Consider the following 21,603-nt stretch of genomic DNA (forward strand, 5'->3'; position numbering starts at 1 on the left):
CAGGACTTCACTAGTACAGATAGGTACAATTAAATATTAACGTAGGTAACACGACTGCATCAAGAAAATCATCTGAGTACATCTACATCAATATCCATGAATATTTTAGTAATACATATCATTAACTAAAATCCTGTAAAAACAGTTTATTTTACATTTATTGGTAAACAAATTTATCTATGACTAAACCGTTTAAAAGGCTATCAGTTACCATCAACTACTCTTTGACAGAGATGATATCATTGGAAGGTAGTTGGATTCGTACAACAACCTTAAACGTTTTTTGTCTACCTTGAAATGCGAAAGGTCAACAATATAAAATATATATTCGAACCTGGTAAATTAATATATTTACTATTCATAAAATAAATCAATCTTTTGTTATTCTTCAACAATAGACAGTTAACTAGGTTTAGTCACAATCGAATCACCGTCAATCGAAACTCGAAAGCATTTTTTTCATAAAATATATTCAGTTAGAACTGAACTGAACTTAATTCTATAATATTATTATCTATGTATTCGTTAAAGTAAAGTTATTTACGTCATAATAGTCTACTGATTCTATAATCCATACTAATATTATAAATGCGAAAGTAACTCTGTCTGTCTGTCTGTTACTCAATCACGCCTTAACTTCTGAACCAATTTGCATGAAATTTGGTATACATATATTTTGATACCCGAGAAAGGACATAGGCTACTTTTTACCCCGGGAAATAGGATAGGTTTTATCCCGGAAATCCCACGGAAACGGGAACTATGCGGGTTTTTCTTTGACTGCGCGGGCGAAGCTGCGGGTGGAAAGCTAGTTAGGTATAATTTTCCCAATTTAAATCGAAAATATAAATAATATTTATTTATCTTTTTCTTTGAATCTAAAAAGCTAAATAATAAATTATGTTATATGATGCACAGTTTGGTAAAAGGCGCTTGTTATTTTCCTTTTATGGCCTTATTATCATAGTAAACACTATAGTTGCTGCTCATTTTATCACTTCTCGCAATTCTATAGAAATCTGATATTTATCGGCTTCCCGTAATCTGGTTAACATTTAACTGAACACATAGTTTTATAAACTTGTTATTGTTTTCTGCGTCTTAACTATAAAACTTTGAAGAAAATAACTATGTATTAGGAAAAATTAGTATTTGTACAAAATATAGTAGATCAAACATATTAATTATCTATAATTAATTAATTGCATATTAATCGATGCAGAAATTATAGATATAAAACTACTAGCTTTCCGCCCGCGGCTTCGCCCGCGTTTTCAGAGAAAACCCCGCATAGTTCCCTTTCCCGTGGGATTTCCGGGATAAAACCTATCCTATCTCTCAAGTTGGATCGAACTGCACATGGTGTGCGAATTTTATTATAATCGGTTAAGTGGTTTAGGAGTCCATTGAGGACAAACATTGTGACACGAGATTTATATATATTAGAGAATAGATATCTTGGAGCGTAGATAGATAGGCATATGCCTATTAGATACCTTATTACACTGTAGAAGTAATTTCTAGTAGTTAATTTCTCCAAATTGAGATCTGACTATGTAATTTTAGTTGAAGACAAAGGCAAATAGAGATAAACCATTAAGATACATAATATAGGTATATGTATTAGTAGTAACAATAATATCTAGGTAGGTAGATTCGTAGGTAGAATAGATATTTAAGTAGTTAAGAGAAGAGTGTTTAGGAAGAGTTTGAAGAATAATTTTATAAAATCTGCACATTGCTTATAAGAATTCGGTGAAATATGTATTTATTTTAATACATGTAAATGGTTAAATATAACATAGTTTAATCTATACTAATATTATAAAGCTGAAGAGTTTGTTTGTTTGAACGCGCTAATCTCAGAAACTACCGGTCCGATTTGAAAAATTCTTTCTGTGTTAGATAGCCCATTTATCGAGGAAGGTATATATAATCACGGTAAGACCAACAGGAGCGGAGAAATGCGGGTAAAACCGCAGGGCACAGCTAGTGATTTCATAAATAATCTTATCGACGCCTCATCATCCTCATTTCAGTATTACAGTAACTATGTAATAATCTGTGGTATTACTACAAACTGTTCAAATAACTCCTTTTAAAGAGTCCTATCTATGATCTATCTCTAACAAAAACTGATATAGTTTTAACATACAGTAGGTACTGTATACGCAACGGATTTTGATGCGTTTTTTTATAGCAGTTCTTAGAACTTCTTAGAGGAAGGTTTTATTAAATTACCTGTGGTTTTAGTTCAATATACCTACCTGGGTAATATTAACTTTTACTAAGATGCATGTCATATTTCTTAGCAACATTGTTCGCCTCATTCTTTTTGCTGGTATTAAATCACATCTAAGGGTATTAATTTAATACATAAGTATATGTATCGGTATAATGTGTAATATGAATTATATAATATTATGTGTAAGATTTTATATTTGTTATAAGGAAATAAATATTTATAAGGAACCGTAAATTGGGTGAGCATTAACCCCAAAGTTTAAATAAACTTTATCGGGCCATTTAACAATTGACCAAGGCAATTTTTCAATCTATTCCTTAATCTTACTGGACGTGTGTTTTAGTCACGAGAAACGTAGTAGGGATATTAAATTAACATTTTTAAGTGAACTGTAAGAACTGGGTCACACTCGTGATGGGAAAGTCATAATTCACTCGAAGAATGTGGGATAAACCATTGAGATATACATATGGAGACGACACCGCCTACATCACTTATGTTCCGCTCATGTTCCGCTCAACATACGCCATATGGCGTAACTGCACGCTCATTTTTTATTTGTTTTAAAGTGAAACGCATCAAATATGCCTTCGTGTGTGTTACGATATTGCACAAATAATACGGAAAAGTGCAAAGAAATAACTTTCATCGGTAAGTACCTAACTAGATAATAATTTTTAAAACTTAGAGCAAAAAAATTGCGCACAGATTTTGTTTGTGGTGTCTCCTCCATACGTAGTAATATTTTCTCAATGGGATAAACAGCCCTTTTGTATACTCGTAAAAATGTGACTTTTCGGGGACGGTTTTGATTAGGTTATACATAACTATTTCTAAAATATTTCGTTGATATTATCAGAATTCACTGTGTATCTGTCTCTCATAAAAAATACTGTATCCAAATGTAACTGTATAACTTAAAAGAAATCATAATATGTAATTATTAAATTATTTATTATAACGAGCACGGCCTTATCTCTGCCAGGCGACACCGTATAAAATAAAAGGACTATTTATTTAAAAGGAGCAAGAATGTACAATTAATGTGTTTTATTTATTCATTAAAAGGGTCAAGAATAATCAATAAATAATAACATTTATTAAACTAATAATTACGTAAATCCTGCTTTTACAAAATTTCTGACGGCCGTTAATATTAAGCTGATTTAAACACCAACAAAAACACTAACAATTTATTAAAAGGAACAAGATAAACAAGATTAAACGTTCATTCAAAACGGGCATTCCCTTGAGTTGTGAAAATATTTCCTACTTAAGATCCTAATTAATTTCTGAACAGCCTATTCTTACGTAGTCAGAAATAGAAATAACGATAGCAACACAGTATTAAAAAACTAGAGATGAATGTTTACATTTAAAATTATCGATAATACCTATGTATAAGTTTGAGTCAAAGAAAGTCATCGAAGTAATTTTTCTTAATTGTTTTTTTTTATTTGAATGGTGTAGGTATAACATGACGGAGGCCCTACTAGGTATTTGCAGCATGCCTAAAGAGCACGCAAAGCTTTCTTGTAGAGAGCACTTATTTTTTAGACAACAATGTACCTACGTAGGTAAATATGTGAATAAATGTAACCTACCTTTAATCAAAGGCAATAAATTTAATGACTTATCTTTTACCCTCATGAGGGTGGTAATTTAAATGAGGACAATGATAAAAATATAACTTACAACCTATTATTTATACCATTTCTACCTAACATCTTCTCAGTCAACAGTCGAATAACTTTAGATAACATGGCAAAAGCCTACGGATTCCAAAAATGTTTGTGAAATTTATAAAAATACCTAAAATAATTGATTATCTTATCCTACAATCTCACCTCTACAGGCAATATTTTTTTACCTATTTCCTTATATGAGAAGCTGAAGAACATTAAATATTGCACATAACAGATGTTATTTAATACCTACCCACTGCATCTCAAACAGTATGTATTCAAAAACATATTTCTTATCAACGTAAAAGGACAACATGTATTCAAAGTAAGCAACAAATATAAACACTTAGTCATATTTTCCGAGAAGCATAACATAACATTATGTAAAACGCAAACATATCGCAAGGAAAGAAAGTTTGTTGACGACTTGCAATATTTACCAATACTTACGAATAAATTTTGTACGTGGAAGTATGGAAATCGCTACGAGCAAACTTTGCTTTATGTTTGTTAAATTGACTCGTATCTACGAATAAAAATATATTTATAAGCAATGCAAATGCATAAAATATATATGAAGCAATAAGACGTTCAAACTTCTTATGCTTCATTCATACTGTATTATTACCTACTAGCTTACCGCCCGCGGCTTCGCCCGCTTTCTCTAAAACGATTTGAGGTTAAACTATCTTATCTCTGAAGTTGGATCGAACTGCACATGGTGTGCGAATTTTATTATAATCGGTTAAGCGGTTTAGGAGTCCATTGAGGACAAACATTGTGACACGAGATTTATATAGGTATATTAAGATAATAAAACTTAAAAGTGCTCTATAATTTCTCCACTCTACTGAGACTATACCATAGTATAAAGAGAACAGTTCACTTTATTCTATGACTATGCTATGGCCTATGCAAGATATAGAAGAATCTTTATGAGACTATTCTGCAAAACAGCATAATAGATATATGAATAGGAAGTATCTGCAAAACAATTGCGTGCACGATAAACGCGCGGGTCATAATTTTTCTTAGTTCCGTCACTGTTTCCTATTGTGAACTAATGGGCTGACGTATTCCATATCAACAAGAAGGTAGATAAATCTACAATTTCTTGTCACGCAAAGGCCAGACGCCTTGGCCCAGAGAGTGATCTTTTATCGTTCTCCAGTATTTTCCAAATCCGACCAGAAAGTAGGTGATTACCATGATACAACCAATACCAAGCAGTATTAATACCAGTGTAGAAAAATTAAAAAGCTATTAAACTGTGCTATTAATAAGTCGTCTATCGTCATCACCTTCCCTCACTGGAATTAAAAGACATCATGGTAATCCCCAGAACTTAAATTATTCGACAGTGATTTGAGAGTTGTTTAATGTTTGATCAATCATTTGGAATCTTTTTAGAATACAAATATTATGTACTATGCAAATTATTCTGTGAAAGGTGAACAACCCCAGACAATAAATTGAGACCCCGAAATTGACTTCACCAATAGACCGAATTGAGTTCACCAAAAGTATTTTGGCCTGTTTTGCTTATCTTTTAGAAGTCTATACAGATATATATAAAACATTTGTAAATGTCCTCCAGAAAAAGTACCTATAGAATAAGTAAAATAAATAAATAAGAAGCCGGAAAAACAAAACGAAACCTTAAACATTAGTTTCTGAGAATCTACCGAATTTAAACGTACCTAATTTATTTACCTAGTAGTCTTATGCTTAAAACTGCAAACAGGAACAAAAAGTGCAAATTCAGTATTTTGCTATTTCATTACAATACGTGTGTAAAGCTGATCGATTTTACCCGATTCAGCATTGTTAGAACAGCCTTGCTAACACGCTGAGAATAATAAGAATGGTGAGTCAGGTGGGTGATAATTATCAGTTATTTCCTCAAATACGTGGACTGTATGCTCATTGTTCAATCAATTTAACGCCTACTTATGCGAACGTGTATGCTTGAGATCGAGAACAAATATAAGTTGTGGGTATGAAGCAGTGGGATAATATTATCAAAGGACTGGTATGGGTGTATGATTGCCTTCTGTTGTGCCCCGAAATAGCATCCTCAAAAGAAATGTTTCGGCGGAAGATCTTCCAAATATTGAAAGACCAATTAAGAAGCCGAAATGTTTATTTTTTAAACATATTTCGAAAGTTGCCGATAACAAGTAATAACCCGTGTAAAGGTGTAAGGTGGGACGTGTCACGTGGTCCCTAACAAGTTTGTACCGCTTATTTAACGAGCATAAGCAATTCCCGTGTTCATTATAGGTTTACAGGACACTGAATCATCAGATAATGATCGTCTATTTGCCTGGAAGTAAACATGAAGTGCATCCATATCATATTATAAAGTAGTCTGGGTACTTCCCCCAGAAGGAAAACTGTATTCAATAACACTGACAAAATTTTCATTACCTAATTTAAACTTACCTAACTTCTATTCGAATTCTAGACAAGATAATAAAATATAATACAAGGATTAGAAAAATTAACGTCCCACAATACAGTTCTTTAAACCACAGGACAGTTCTTTGGCATATTATGATAATATACAGTTACTTACATATTTTGTAAAATTAAATTGTAATACTGAAATGATTATGGAGTTTCTTGCCGATTCTTCTCCATTTCTGCTTTCCGAATCGGTGGTAAATGTTAAAAATATGTATTGACGTTTCAAAAGTACTTCTCGATGAAGTCGAATTGAATAAATAAATATTTGAGTTTGAGTTTGAATAATTCCTCAAATGTAATATTTAAAGAATTTCAAGGCACAAGACTACGCTTGTATCTTTTCAGTTCAGTTGTACGTTCATGATATTATATTATTATTTATTTTATTAATAACCATGTAACTAATAACTGTTATTAGTTTTTACACAAAGACCAATCTGAAGTATTAAGCATTCTTCATATCAGTAACTACTCATTACTTATAATGTACTTTCCCGCTATCTGCCGCTATCTTCACTCCAAATGACCTTTAAACTTTTATCTAGCATTCACGCAATTGTAATATAACATTATTCATTTGTTTATAAGAAATCATAAACGAGTATAATTTGGAAAAATCGGTTTATCTACTTCAATTAACGATTATTCGGAAATTGGTTTCTCAACTTCAGGATTTTCTATTTATCATAACTTTTAGTTAAATAACAATGTCAATTAAAATTAAAACATCTTCGCCAAATACCTACGTCAAAATTGTATTAAATAGCCAGGATCAATATCAGCAATTTAATTCAGGTGATGATTGGCCCCTTGGATCGGTCTGTCTTTTTGTCAAGGGCTTTTAAAGTTGTCTGAAGAACTTTGACAACTTTTTTGTGCATCAGAATTTACAAGACGTAAACTAATTATTATTTTGAGAACTTTATAGCGTCTGTTAAGCAATATGGGCGACGGGAAGTGTACCTATGATCCCATGTTGATATATTATTTTTAATTACATATTCTAAACATCTGTGAAGAGCAGACACGAGAATTAATGTATTTTTTTACCTTGATCGCCTGATACCTGGAAAATGGGCCATTTGACCAAGCTAGCGGGTAGGTGTAGGATCATCGTCTATCTCTATCATCTGTCAGAAAATACGTGACTGCGGCCCGGGATCTTGGACTAATATAGGATATATTGGGATAAATAAAACGCAATTTAAGTGTCACGTATATTTGAAACTAATTCTAACAATCTCTGTATAATAAGAATATAATAGATTTTGATCTATTAAAACATGAAATATTAGAATAATTTAATGGCCGATGCGATGATAGTGTGCGAATTTGGCACCAATGTGTGAATGAATACAATTTACATACATCAAAAACAGCTTATACACTAAATTTAAAGTTTCTCTATTCGATACACCTGATATTGCTTATTACCCGACAATTATTTGTCTAATGGAATTTTGGGACAGTCAGGGGATCTTGAGCTTTAAAGATATTATATCGTATAAAGAAACTGTCGTCAATTTATATAAGATTCTATGGAGTAGGTTGGGCTGGATTTTGTGGCTGTTGTATTTGAGCTGGTTGAGCTGGAGGTTGTCCTTGGCTTGGAGGTTGGCCTTGGCTTGGAGGTTGGCTTGGAGGTTGGTTCATATTTGCGTTGGGCTGCGCTTGCTGGTTCGGTTGGTATTGCGCTTGGGATGGCTGTTGTTGGCCTTGCGGTTGGCCTTGTGGTTGTCCTGGTTGCTGGACTTGTGGTTGTCCTTGATATTGAGCTTGAGGTTGAGCTTGGACTTGCGGTTGAGCTTGGACTTGCGGTTGGCCTTGATATTGTGCTTGGGGTTGGCCTTGTGGTGGAGCTTGGAATTGGCCTTGCGGTTGACCTTGGAATTGAGCTTGCGGTTGGCCTTGAGGTTGGCCCTGGAATTGACCCTGTGGTTGACCTTGGAATTGCCCCTGTGGTTGGCCTTGAGGTTGGCCCTGGTATTGAGCTTGAGGTTGACCTTGGAATTGACCTTGAGGTTGGCCCTGGAACTGGCCTTGAGGTTGGCCCTGGAACTGGCCTTGGGGTTGGCCCTGGAACTGTCCTTGCGGGGCTTGGTTAGGATACTGATTAGGTTGTTGATAGCCTTGCGGATACTGTTGTCCCTGGTGATACGCTTGTTGTTGTTGGTGGTACGCCTGTTGCTGCTGTTGGTGGTACGCCTGCTTCTGTTGCTCGTATTGGTGGAGCTGATGTTCAGCGCCGGGTACGGGGCGGCCGTTAGCGTCAACCTGTAACATAAATTTACAGTTTAAGCCAATAAATATTATAGAAATATGTATCATCATCATTAAATATCAAAAAAAAAAAAAAAACTATAGAAATATGTATACTACAACGTTAATAGCAAGAATTATTAACAGCTACATAAATGAAGCGCTAAAAAGGGAAAAATATGGTACTTAAGGTCCTTCTCTTTGTTATTCTAATCTCTAGATAAATATATAAATTCAGATAAATTGTATTTAATATCGTAATATTGCTTATGACATACCAAACCGCGTTGTTGCAAATATCTCAACTCCTCGAGACGTCTACGTTCATATTCCTCATATTCCTGCTGGGTGTAGATTTGATTCTCGTCGATTGACTTCCATCCTTAAATTAAATAAATTATATTTAAAACAAATGTAATTCTATTATTCTTAAAATATATTCACTGTTTATAATAATATGTTTTGCGAAAATTAATTTAGGTTTAAGATTAGGATGGTGCTATTTTAGCAGAAATTACTTTTCCTATAAATCCTTCTAACAACTATTAACAAAAACTAGTGAACAATATATCAAATAAAAATCTATAATAATTATTAAATTACTACATATATTGCAATGTATCTAAAGAAAATAATATTTTGATCAGACATCACCTTCCTCGATATTTTTATAGATTTTTCTTTACATCAGCCAGATATTCACTAAATGAAGTCACACATATTTTTTGATACTCCCTGACTTCTTTATATTTCTGTCTTTTTTAAACCCCCTTTACTTATTACAAAGAACCTTATCAATACCATCAGTTTATGACGCAGACCAATCCCTGGCTATTTAGACCTATTTGACACCTTTCCCATACCCACCTTCGTCCTTATTAAAATCAGCGCGCTGCGTCTCAGTCATGAACTCGTGGAAATCAATCAGACCATCCCCATTCCTATCGTTTTCCTTGAACACGTGCTCCCTCATCCTCTCCATTTCCTCGGCACGTTCATGTAGATCCTTATTAGGTCCTCCTGGTCCATATAATTTGTCCAACTCCTTTATAAATAGAGCTTTGACTTCGTCAGCGTCCCATACACCATTGCCGTCGACATCTGGATTTTTATGATATTTTTATTAGTTGAGTTACTTTAATGATACAGTTAGTGTTATCCGTGTAGTATTTGAGTCGTTGATTTGAGTGGTACTTGATTTTGAAAGGATAAACACCTTTGGAAAGTCAAAAGCAGAATAGGATAGAAAACACTTTGTATAATATACAGATACAGATACATAGCACAAGAATGATCACTGCAGAAATTGGCAGCCTTATCATCTTTGGTAATAATATATAAGTATTTATGCAAAACACAAAGTGAAGTTACTTATTCGATTTAATAATACTTCAAAAGGAAAGTTGAAATATCATTTTTTAATCGAATAAAGGACATAAAATCAACAGTATCACAAACACATTTCAAAATTAAGTATCACTTATTAATATTGCAAAACACCGTATGTAAGTTTAAATCTACTTCAAGTTTATACAATCAAATTACTACTACCAATATTATAAATACCGATCTCGACGAATTTTAGCACAGAGATTAAATTGTGACCAATATAAAATTGTAGAATGAAATAGAGAGAGTATTTTTTTAATAGTTCAGGATACATCGCCCATTTTTGCAAGTGACTACTATCAAGCTGATTTTCCGTTTGTAGCTTTATTTTGATGAGACACCGAATAATTTCGTGTACGAAACTCTCGATTGTGGTAGCTAACAGAGATAACAAGGATAAAATTTTTTGATTTGATGGTTCTCAAATATTTATTACGCAATTTGTAGGACAATATGTCTGTTGAATTATATAAACATTAATTAAGTGAAAACAAAAAAATCAGCTTGTTAGTAATCATTTATGATGACCTCGTTATCGATAAACTTTGGAAAGGGGGACACTTTGAACCAACCATAGATTTTGTAGGACAAATATTTTTTCGAATAATTTTGGTAATTATCTTGAGATTGAACAAAAACAAAAAAATTCAGTTAGTAATAAATATTTGAGAACCATCAAATCAAAAATTTTTATCCTTGTTATCTCTGTTAGCTACCACAATCGAGACTTTCGTACACGAAATTATTGGGCGTCTCATCAAAATAAAGCTACAAACGGAAAATTAGCTTGATAGTAGTCACTTTCAAAAATGGGCGATGTATCCTGAACTATAAGGGGAATGTCAGGCATTATAAATGTGAGCCAAACCGTGAATAAAAAATAGTGTATTTGCATAACTATAGAATTTATAATATTGGTTGTAACTTGTAATGTATTAAAATGTATTAGAATATCAATTTGTGTACTGTTATTGATTAATATTGTACTGTGAGTATCAAATCAATTTTGCTTTGCATTAGTACCTAATTGTAAATAATGTGGTATCTAAGAACAATTTTCAAAAAGTGATTACATATTTTTAGGTTCCTATAGACGTTATTTTGTAAACAATTACTATTGTACAAAAATATAATTTATTGTATGTCATTTAATCACATAAAAAATTTGATTGTTTACTAAATAACTTCAAAAACATAAATTAGTTAATATAATTATACTTACCGTTAATCTTTATATACTAAAATAAACAAAAATACAACACTAAAATGCTCTTCACTACACAATGAAGATCTAAAGCGTGCAAGCAAACAACAAAACAACACTGATATTAATAAATAAACTAACGATCATGCTAAAAGACGTCGGTTGTACTAATAGTTTTATGAAAAAATCTGAATAAAAATAATTATATCATCTTAAAATATCTTTGAGATCTTTAAAATTTTCATCTAAAGCTACTCAAATAGCTTTGGAATATGGTTTATTGTGATAAACCCAATTTAAATTTAAAAAGTTTTGAAAACAGCTTTTAATCTATAACAATAAAAATCTAAATTATTTGGTATTTACATTTAGTCGTAACTAATATTCACTATAGCACTGAAAAGCACTTGTAACCAGTTTTACAAGCGTTTATAGGCGGTGGTGACCACTTTACGAACACGTGTGCCAATTAAAATAACATTTAAAATTTCAATAATTCAATAGGTACCTACACAATTCCAATACTTTTCCAATAACTTCAGCAAACGAAAACTATTTTATCTAAATCAAACTATTACTTCAAACCAACAATTTAGTACAACCGACGCGCAACACACGCACGCTCGGACCTTACCATGCATCATGAAAAACACCTTTGGGTCGAAATCCCTGTCCATTCGGTCGCTTTTCCACAATTCTAACAACTGTTGCCTTGTCACTGGATGGTGCAACTGCCACAGACAACACATAATTATTTTAGCACTCACCATGCATCATGAAGAATGCTTTTGGGTCAAATTGTTGATCCATGTGATCCTGTTTCTCCCATACCTCCTCGAGTTGTTGTTTCGAGCCGGGGTGGTGGATCTGTTCAGGTTTGGGGACGAAAGTTTTATGATATGTACTGTTGATATACATTTTGCCAAACCAAATTTTGTATTGTACCCAGCAAGCATGTCCATAATATGACCAAAATAAAAAAAAATCAAAATATTAAAAAAATTTGTTATTTGTAGAAGAGCAAATTTTGTCCCAAGCTGAACTTCCACCTTTTGTTATTTATAACCATTATAAGAAATAAGTATTGTCAAACATTTTAACACAATTTTATCGCACATAAAATTATTTGCATGTTGTTCTTTTTCTTTATATTAATATTTTGAGATGTTATTATTTGTAGAAGGGCATAATTTTTTCCCAAGCTGAACTTCCACAGTGTCCTTGATAACCATTTTATTTTAAAAATAATTCCAAGCATAAATATGCAATTTATTGCGCTAACTTAAATCATGTGTTATATATAACCAAACATTGTATATAGATATGTATTAGATTAGACACAAGGAGATTTATTTAAGTACACATTAAACTAAGGTATAAAGTGTTTTTGTATTTAACGTCATCATTATCTCTTCTGAAGACTTTCTTGGAATTAAATATTTACAACCAGATTGTTAATCAATAAATATTAACCCATTGAGCCCCGAGCGGCCCGATCTGTACAATAGATTTTCTATTGTGTCTGTGATTCCGGGGGGCTGAGTTATTAAAACATGACAAAATACATTTAGTTGATATCTATACCCACATTGTTTATGTTTATTACAATGACCTAATTTATGTATTCTGATAATACTTGGCATACATACAATGGCATTCTAAAAAAATCAATTTATCATACAATGCGAAATATTCATGACTGCAAATATAAGAATCGTGACTTACGTTCAAACTATGAAAGTGGTTTCGCATGGTAACTATGATTAATTTATAATATACTAGCTTTCCGCCCGCGGCTTCGCCCGCGTTTTCAAAGAAAAATCCCGTTCCCGTGGGATTTCCGGGATAAGACCTATCCTATGAGTTAATCTAAGTTACCTCTATATGTGTGCTAAATTGTAATCAGTTCAGAAGTATTTGCGTGAAAGAGTAACAAACATACATACATTTCAAACTTTCGCATTTATAATATTAGTAGGATAGGATGATAACATTAATTTTCCATATTTAATGGAGAAGTAAATTAAGATTTAAGCTAATTATTAATTATTATGCTTGTGTACATTTAACTGTATTTATTTAGTCATACATCAATCTGTTTATTTCGTGTATCAATTGAAATAAATAAAATCAATTTACAATACATAACGTCTTGGTTATATAATTTGGAAATTGATATACATATTTAATATAGCAATCTTTCACAAATTTAACCACGGTGTTAAAATGTTCTACGCGTGTAAACCGTGTTAAATATTATAAATCGGTACAACTACATATATACAATGGGAAAATCTTAGAACAACATCATTTCTCACAGTAAAAACGTAAGTCTGATAATGAAAGAAATAATGAGAATCTATATGGTAATTTGCATTTTAATTTGTACAAACATAAATGTTAATTTTAGTGTTATGTTATATTAAATGTGCAAGAAAATAATGCAATATTTAATTACTTATTTCAATTATCTTCATTTTAATGAGTTTAATAAAATTACTACTAAATATTTTTGCAATGTCCATTATAAAATTTATTGCAATAAATAAAATAATATTATGACTAAATCGCGATTATATCCGTTACAAATATTTTAAGAAAGCATGAAGATATTTTTAAAGGTCCTAATTGGGAATGAAAGTCTGCAGAAAATGAAATGCCACAGAATTAAACCGCAGTTAGTAAGTGATAAAATCGAACCTTATTCATATTTCCCATAATAATATTAATATGAAGACCCCAATTAGCAACAATAAAAATAAAGCATTTAACTATCCGAGTACCTCCTCCTCTTTGTATAAAAAAAATATTAAAAATAATTTATTTAACAAAATTAACATTGAAAAATAGTACTTACGGGTTTGTGGTGTTTCTTAGCCTCTTCCTCGGTTTTCAGTTTCTCCATATATTCCTTCTTTTGCGTTTCATCCATACTTTCTAACTTTTGATGTTTTTCAAATTCCTTTTGCATCTCGTATTCCTGTAATTTGCAATTATTCATCATTACATTACATCACTACGTAGTATAAAACAAAATCGTTTTCTGTCCCTATTTCCCTATGTATGCTCAAATCTGTAAAACTGCGAAACATATTTTATGCAGTATTTTTAATAGATAGAGGAAGGTTTTAGTATATAATTTATTACGTTTTACACAAAGCGGGCAAAGCCGCGGGCGAAAAGCTAGTACTATTATATTTTATTCTCTTTTCTTTAATAGAAAAATATAATTTGCAAATGCTTTTATGAATATATCTTATTTGATATATAAGCAGCTTAATTTATTGTGGTAGTCATGGAAACATTTATTGTATTCTTTACTTTGATATCGAATTTATTTCTTCTCCTTTGTCACTTATACAAATATACTCTCATTAAATTGCTCCCACTACAGTTTATTTCAAACCAACACACCTAACACCCTATAAGGGCTTTGCTACAAGGGCAAGGGCATAGATAATATAAAGAAAGTCTCCAATTAATTAAAATCGGTTTAACATATATTATAACGATGCCTGCCGTCTGGTTCGTTACATTATCTGCACGTGAATAATAACAAGTTTACACTCCATAATAATTTCTCCATTTACCTCTAGTTCAAGAAAAACTAAAAAACCACGCTTAAACTCATGAAATGATTGTATTAACACTTATCATCGATAAGAGTACAAAGGTTGTATTAAATCTGTCCGTTTAGAGTCAAAATCAAGTCTTAAGATGTCGGTTAGATACAGACATACAGGTGAAGCTAGTAAAAGCGTGTTAAAAAGTTCTATAATATTAAAAATAGTTATATGAATACCTTAAACTGCTCCTTCCTTTGTTTATCGGCTGCTTCTAAATCTTCGGTGGTTTTCTTGATAAGTCTCTTCAGATCTTCAATTTCGAAGGTATGTGGATTGTGGTGATCCAAATGATCACTGGATGGGACCTTGCCTTCATGTTCTAAGTTATTAGTCAGTTCATATTGCTGGAACATAGAATTGATGGAATGTTCTAGAATTTATATAAGAATATGTCTTATTTGCATATATTGTGTAAGGTAGGTATGTACGACATGTATTTTTATATATCTGTGTGACAAATATGTCATTTGTCGCCCTGAACAGTTGGACTCATTTAAATGTTTTGCCGTGTCAGATGTATTCTATAACAATTTAGATTTACAATAAATACGAACGCGAGTGAGGTCGCGTTTAAAAATATTTATATATGAACATTGAACATACTAAACATATTTATATGAACATTTTAATTATCTCAATGTCTTTTGATATGTACCTATACAGGTAAGCTATACGCCTACCTTGTTAAAAAAAAGGAGCAATGTATATATAGATTTATTTTAAAATTAATAATGTATGATTGAAAATAAGATGTGTGATTCTTAGAATAACGAAGAAATAACTTTCAAGGCTTCTTCGAACAATGCACACCAGTTCAAATATGAAAAGCTGACTTGTACATAATTTCCTTACTAAAATGTAATGGGAACAAAATATACAGGATGATAATAAATTACCTTAGTGGCCAAATGTCGAAGGCGCTCCAGTTCCCGCCGCTTAATCTCATCCAATTTTGTTCTGACATTATGATTCACAAAGTCCAAGTGCTCTGCTATTTTACCGGTCTGCAAAACATGTTATTGTTATGACTCATGTTATTAATGAGTAATGTATTGACTTAATTATCCGTAAAAAACAAACCCCCTGTAATAAGTGACGGTTTTAAAAGGAATATCAATAAGACTATCAATTATTAATTCGATCGAAGAACTATTTTTCTATTGGAATAACTTTTTAATATTTTTTGAAAAAACATGCCTAGTATAAATCAAAGCCGCTTTCCCTGTCCCTATGTCCCTTTGTATGCTAAAATCTTTAAAACTACGCAACGGATTTTGATGCGGTTTTTTTTATAGATAGAGTAATTCAAGAGGAAGGTTTTAGTATATAATTTATTAGGTTTTAGACAAAGCGGGCGAAACCGCGGGCGGCATGCTAGTATATAAAGTATATAAAATACATCAAGAAGATCGATCTAGACGACGTAACATACAATCTCATAAAAGCCTATCTAACTACATTGATGATTTTAATTATCGTGATTAAAATGGTGTAAAATAATATGTACATAATATGAAATCTACAAGATCGATTACGATTTACGTGCCTTTTCAGAGCCAGAATGCGTGTGAGCAGAGATCATTAAAAGTAATCCTTTGTCCACAAACACGTACTCAAGGACGAAATAAACAAGCCATATAGTATACGGAAAAACATTCGAAAAACCTACGTGTACCTACTCTTCTAGATTGTTTATTTACGTGCGTAAACATTTATACTGATGTTATAAAAAGGTAGTTAAGTTCGTATGTTTGTAGAGTGTAATCTTCGAAAATCTTGAACCGATCATGAAAATTCTTTCACTAACAACAAACTACCCTATACAGGAGTAACATAGGCTTTTTTTTATGCTAGATCAAAACGGACGTCCGAACAAACGGCTTGTAGACAATATTGGTCTTAAAATCTTGCTCAAACCAATGTATAAGAACGATTTATAGGTAATATGGAAGCGAATCAAACATATAAATAGAAATCGTTTGCACAACGCGGGTAATGACCCGCGTCCGCTCATATCTCGAATATATTGAATATTTACGTACGGCCGTGGATTTCAATTGCAATACTTGAAGATGAAGAGGAAATCAATAAACTAAATGGAATAAATTAATATGAATCGAGTCCTGTACGTAATTTGTAGAAAGTGTAAATTCACCCGGCATTTGTATCTTCCAAATCCTACACAATACCTACCTACATGGTGTTCATTTTATGCTCATCAGTTGCATTTCGTTTTTTCCCCTTTTGTGAAAAAACTATTTTTGAAGGATAACCTACGTAACAAAGAGTATTTTTAATGTATTTATTGCCTAAAATGCGTAAAACTGTGTCTACTTTTTAATATTTTTTTTAAGAAAAAAAAACTGAACTCCCATATAACTCACCCTAACATCTTCTTCATCAGCTTTCTCCAGACGTTCACGGAAGTCTGGATCGCTTTCCAATGCTTGCACCACCTCCTTCAAGTATCTGTGATATTCCATATACTCTTCCTGTAATATAAATAATCTTATTGAACAAAAAAAAATGAAGTCGCCAAACAAGTCAAAACTATGGTTTTGAATAGCTTCGAGCGAAATAATTTTTAGGAGTAACGTTCGCTTTGTTAATATAATTTATGCTTTGCAGTTATAAATCATAATATGCATATAAGAAAAATAGTTACAAAAATATTGATAAAAAAATCAAGTCTCATAAATTGAATAATTTTACGCTGGTTGACACATTTAAGAGTGGTAATTCCAATTCGCCTTTTAGCTATAAGATTTGCAGTTAGTGTTATAAATCGCATACATAAAATAAGGAAAATTGTTATGAAAATATTGAAATATACTCATAAGTCATAACGCATGTTTTACAACCATACATAAAATCTACATCAATAATAAAATTTAAGTCTCTTAGTTATAATATGTATTAAGATCACTGGTTTTTATGTATATAGTATATACCTACAATATGGTGCTTATACCAAAGAAGCAATTTATACTATTTGTGGCCAAAGGCTGGCTCTATTTTGAAGGACTGTCACTGACAGATAGCTGATGTAGTAAGGAGCAAATTAGGATTCTTTTTAAATATATTATTACTATAAAAGGTAAATCTCATTTACGCAGGCGAAATCGCAGGACGCAGAAATAGAGTCTAATCATTACATAGTATTCAACAAAGTCGCTTTCCACCTTTTAAAATTAACGCTCTAAGCGTTAAAATTACGCCACATATTTTTATGGAGTTTAATTTGTAATAGATACAGTGATTCATGAAGGTATATAATATTCGGTTTCCGCCCGCGGCTTCGGATGCGCAGTCAAAGAAAAACCCGCATAGTTCCCGTTCCCGTGGGATTTCCGGGATTTCGTCATTTTCCCGGGATAAAAAGTAGCCTATGTCCTTTCTAGGGTATCAAAATATCTCCATACCAAATTTCATGAAAATTGGTTCAGTAGTTTAGGCGTGATTGAGTAACAGACAGACAGACAGACAGACAGAGTTACTTTCGCATTTATCTACACTATAATATTATAAAGAGGAAAACTTTGTTTGTTTCATTATAATGAATAGGCTCATAAACTACTGGACCGATTTTGATAAAATTTGGCACAGACAATCTTTAGACCCTGAGAAAGAACATAGGCTACTTTTTATTTCGAAATATGTACCACGGCGAAGCCGGGGCGGACCGCTAGTGATATTATAAAAAAATAAAAAATATAAAGTACATAATATATAGTATGAATTAGGTTTTCGATAAAGCGGGCGAAGCGCATTATGGTATTCTATGCTTTCGGTTAGCAATCTTAATACATATACCTATATAAATCTCGTGTCACAATATTTGTCCTCAATGGACTCCTAAACCACTTAACCGATTATAATAAAATTCGCACACCATGTTCGATTCAACTTGAGAGATAGGATAGTTTAAATTTCAAATCGTTTTAGAGAAAGCGGGCGAAGCCGCGGGCGGTAAGCTAGTATACTTATATATACCTAACACTTTTTATAAAATGTATGGTATGGTAAACAAGGTAAAACATATTCATACAGAAATCAAGCAGGAAAGCCAAATTGCGACATTATGATTAAGAATTACATACATATGGAAGTTAATTAATACCGAAATTGATGAAGTAAGCTAATGAAAGGCTTTGCCGATAAGAAAATCGATCAATTAAACAGATCTCCTAGCATTAACAGAAAATTATTATTTAAAAGAACAGCAGATTACTTTATAATTTTCTTATTTGTCACTTGAAAGTTATGTACATAATATAGCATATAGACTAATGCCCCTATTGTAAAAGTTAATAGATTTCGCAATTATTGATTGAAAAGCACAATACAATACTCGCAAGGACTTGAACATCATGCCAGCATTAACGTTCACGGTTGCAAATCAAGACATTGGCATTGCATTGATAAGAACAGTTATAACCATGAAATCGCCATAGCTCATTGCTTTCATATACAATTTTGGTTTTGCAAACATATTAGCTTCTTTTTTATTTGTAGCACATGCTTTAGCATAGCAGGAAAAATCCGACTAACGTTAGTTACCTTATAGTCGGATTTAAATACTATGAATTAACCAGTTAATCTAAATTTGCATAAAATATATAAAGTGGTTTCTTCAACAAAAACTTGGGTTTTTTTAACAAAATCATATTTTGCCCATGTTTGCGCTTTATCATTAAAATAGCTGCTCCGCATGGATTCACCCCCGTGGCTCCACTCCTGTTGGTCGTAGCGTATAGCCTTCCTCTATAAATGAGCTATCTAACACCGCAAGAATTTTTCAAATTGGACCAGTAGTTCCCGAGATTAGCGTGTTCAAACAAACAAACAAACAAACTCTTCAGCTTTATAATATTAGTATAGATTTAAAGGTCACATGTTCATTGCTTGAATTTATTATTAAATTGCAATTGCAGAATATCACTTTCTTATAATCCCAAAAATATTTTCTTGTTCACGTCGCAGAGCATTCTCATAAGTCATAATATAACTAGAAAAATTTACAACTGTTTTTGTAAACAAGTATATTATTATACTACTCAACATAATTCGCCAAAATTATGTATGAAAAATATAAACAGAGGTGCTAATCCTATAATTAATCATAATTATATGGTATGGTGGTTGATCAAAATCAGTTCAGAAAGTTAGTAGTTAGTTGCCAAAATGTTTACTCATTTTCATGTGTATTTAGGTAGGTAGTATAAACAATTGATAAATTTTAATATTCATTGAATTGAAATGCTCCTATTTTTATTAAAACATATATATAAGATTATTAAGGAATTATCAAGGAAAAACTGTGTGAGTTTAAAGATAATACAGATTTAATCCTTGGAGAAACAAAATAAATACCAAATATGAATATGTAGTTAAAAAAACTACAACTGGGTATAAATTTTACATTTCCTGGCATAACAACATGTTACTCAAAATAAAAATTATATTTAAGGACAAGTGACTTTTAAACTAGTTTACTGCAATAATTAATTTATTTTTATTACTTGTTTTACTTCATGAATGATGATGAAATTTAGGTTCTTATGTGGACATAAGTAAAAAGCGTTTAAATTTTTATCCAAAGTAAATTTTTTATACATAAAACTTACCAGGTCATCTTTAATTTCACTTTCTTCTTTTTCTTTATCTGGGGTAACTGGAGGAGCATATGAACAATGAAGTATAGCTATCAGAAAAAATATACATAAAATTGGCCTCATTGTAATCTGAAACAAAAAATAAACAATTATTATACATATGAACTGATTTCATTAGAGAGATTATAGAATCGATAATACATACTGTTTCATTAATTATATGAAATAGATTAGTCCGAACCGATAAGGAATTATTTTGTAATTGCAAGAATTACCTATCATGCATTCTAAAAAAATACTCAATGTTTGGTATTCATGCAAAATAAAATCATTTTTTATTAGGTATTTATTTAAATAAACACAGCTGTTGGATCATTGGATAAAAATGCACGTACAGGAATTTAATAATTAATAAATATTATATTATAAAGTATGTACTTAGCAGTAGCACAAATTTTATTTCAATAAGACACTTACCTCTTTCAGGTCATGTAAACAAAATCCACGTCTAATTTATAAAACGTTAAAGTTACATTTGGCGTCAATAGCAAAATCGGCATTCGCGAATCACGATTTTATTTTGTACATGACTATTGACTTGACGTCATGACGTGTCCCAATCAAGAGAGAAAGAGAAAACTACAAACCAAAGACTAGATCATGTTTATTATTTTTATTTTTTTATTTTTTGTAACCTTTTTGTAACACGTATTAAATAAATTTTGCATGAAGGACGTTGATATATTCTCTGAAATAATTTATAAAATGAAATAGTAGGGAACTATTAATATATTGATTATTGCACGATTATTGTGATTAAATACCAATTAGTACTGAATTTTATAAAGCGCCTTATTCACGGTCCATTTGGACGTACGTCCCGCCAAGGTCATACACGATGCACGACGCAAAACGACAGTAAATAGTATTGACGTAGGTACGTCAATAATTATTATGATTATGTTGCTGGAAGTGCACGACCAATTTTTCGTCCAGCGAGCGAACGTCGTGCAAGCGGTCCTGCATCGTGCATGCTCGAACGTGAATAGGCTTGCTGTACAGCAGAATCTGTTGATATTTTATAAAATATCGTATTTTTGATATATCGATA

At 31.8% G+C, this 21,603-nt stretch overlaps 1 protein-coding gene across 2 annotated transcripts; it reads right to left on the bottom strand.

Annotated features, from left to right (window-relative positions):
- Positions 1 to 7,602: 7,602 nt before the first annotated feature.
- Positions 7,603 to 21,131, bottom strand: LOC123705234 (nucleobindin-2-like). Of its 2 annotated transcripts, none has more exons than XM_045653931.1 (10): positions 20,970 to 21,131; positions 20,505 to 20,621; positions 17,262 to 17,369; positions 15,774 to 15,881; positions 15,054 to 15,221; positions 14,109 to 14,231; positions 11,886 to 11,982; positions 9,526 to 9,759; positions 8,937 to 9,040; positions 7,603 to 8,673 (listed from the first exon to the last, which is right to left on the bottom strand). In XM_045653931.1, exons 2-10 carry the CDS (start codon positions 20,613 to 20,615, stop codon positions 7,936 to 7,938), a joined length of 1,791 nt encoding a protein of 596 aa, XP_045509887.1. In that variant the 5' UTR covers positions 20,616 to 20,621; positions 20,970 to 21,131; the 3' UTR covers positions 7,603 to 7,935. The 2 variants fall into 2 exon arrangements, with proteins under 2 accessions (XP_045509887.1, XP_045509886.1); XM_045653930.1 differs by lacking the exon at positions 11,886 to 11,982 and adding an exon at positions 12,019 to 12,118.
- Positions 21,132 to 21,603: the final 472 nt, after the last annotated feature.

The sequence above is a fragment of the Colias croceus genome, chromosome Z, assembly GCF_905220415.1.
Source record: "Colias croceus chromosome Z, ilColCroc2.1".
Lineage (NCBI taxonomy): Eukaryota > Metazoa > Arthropoda > Insecta > Lepidoptera > Pieridae > Colias > Colias croceus.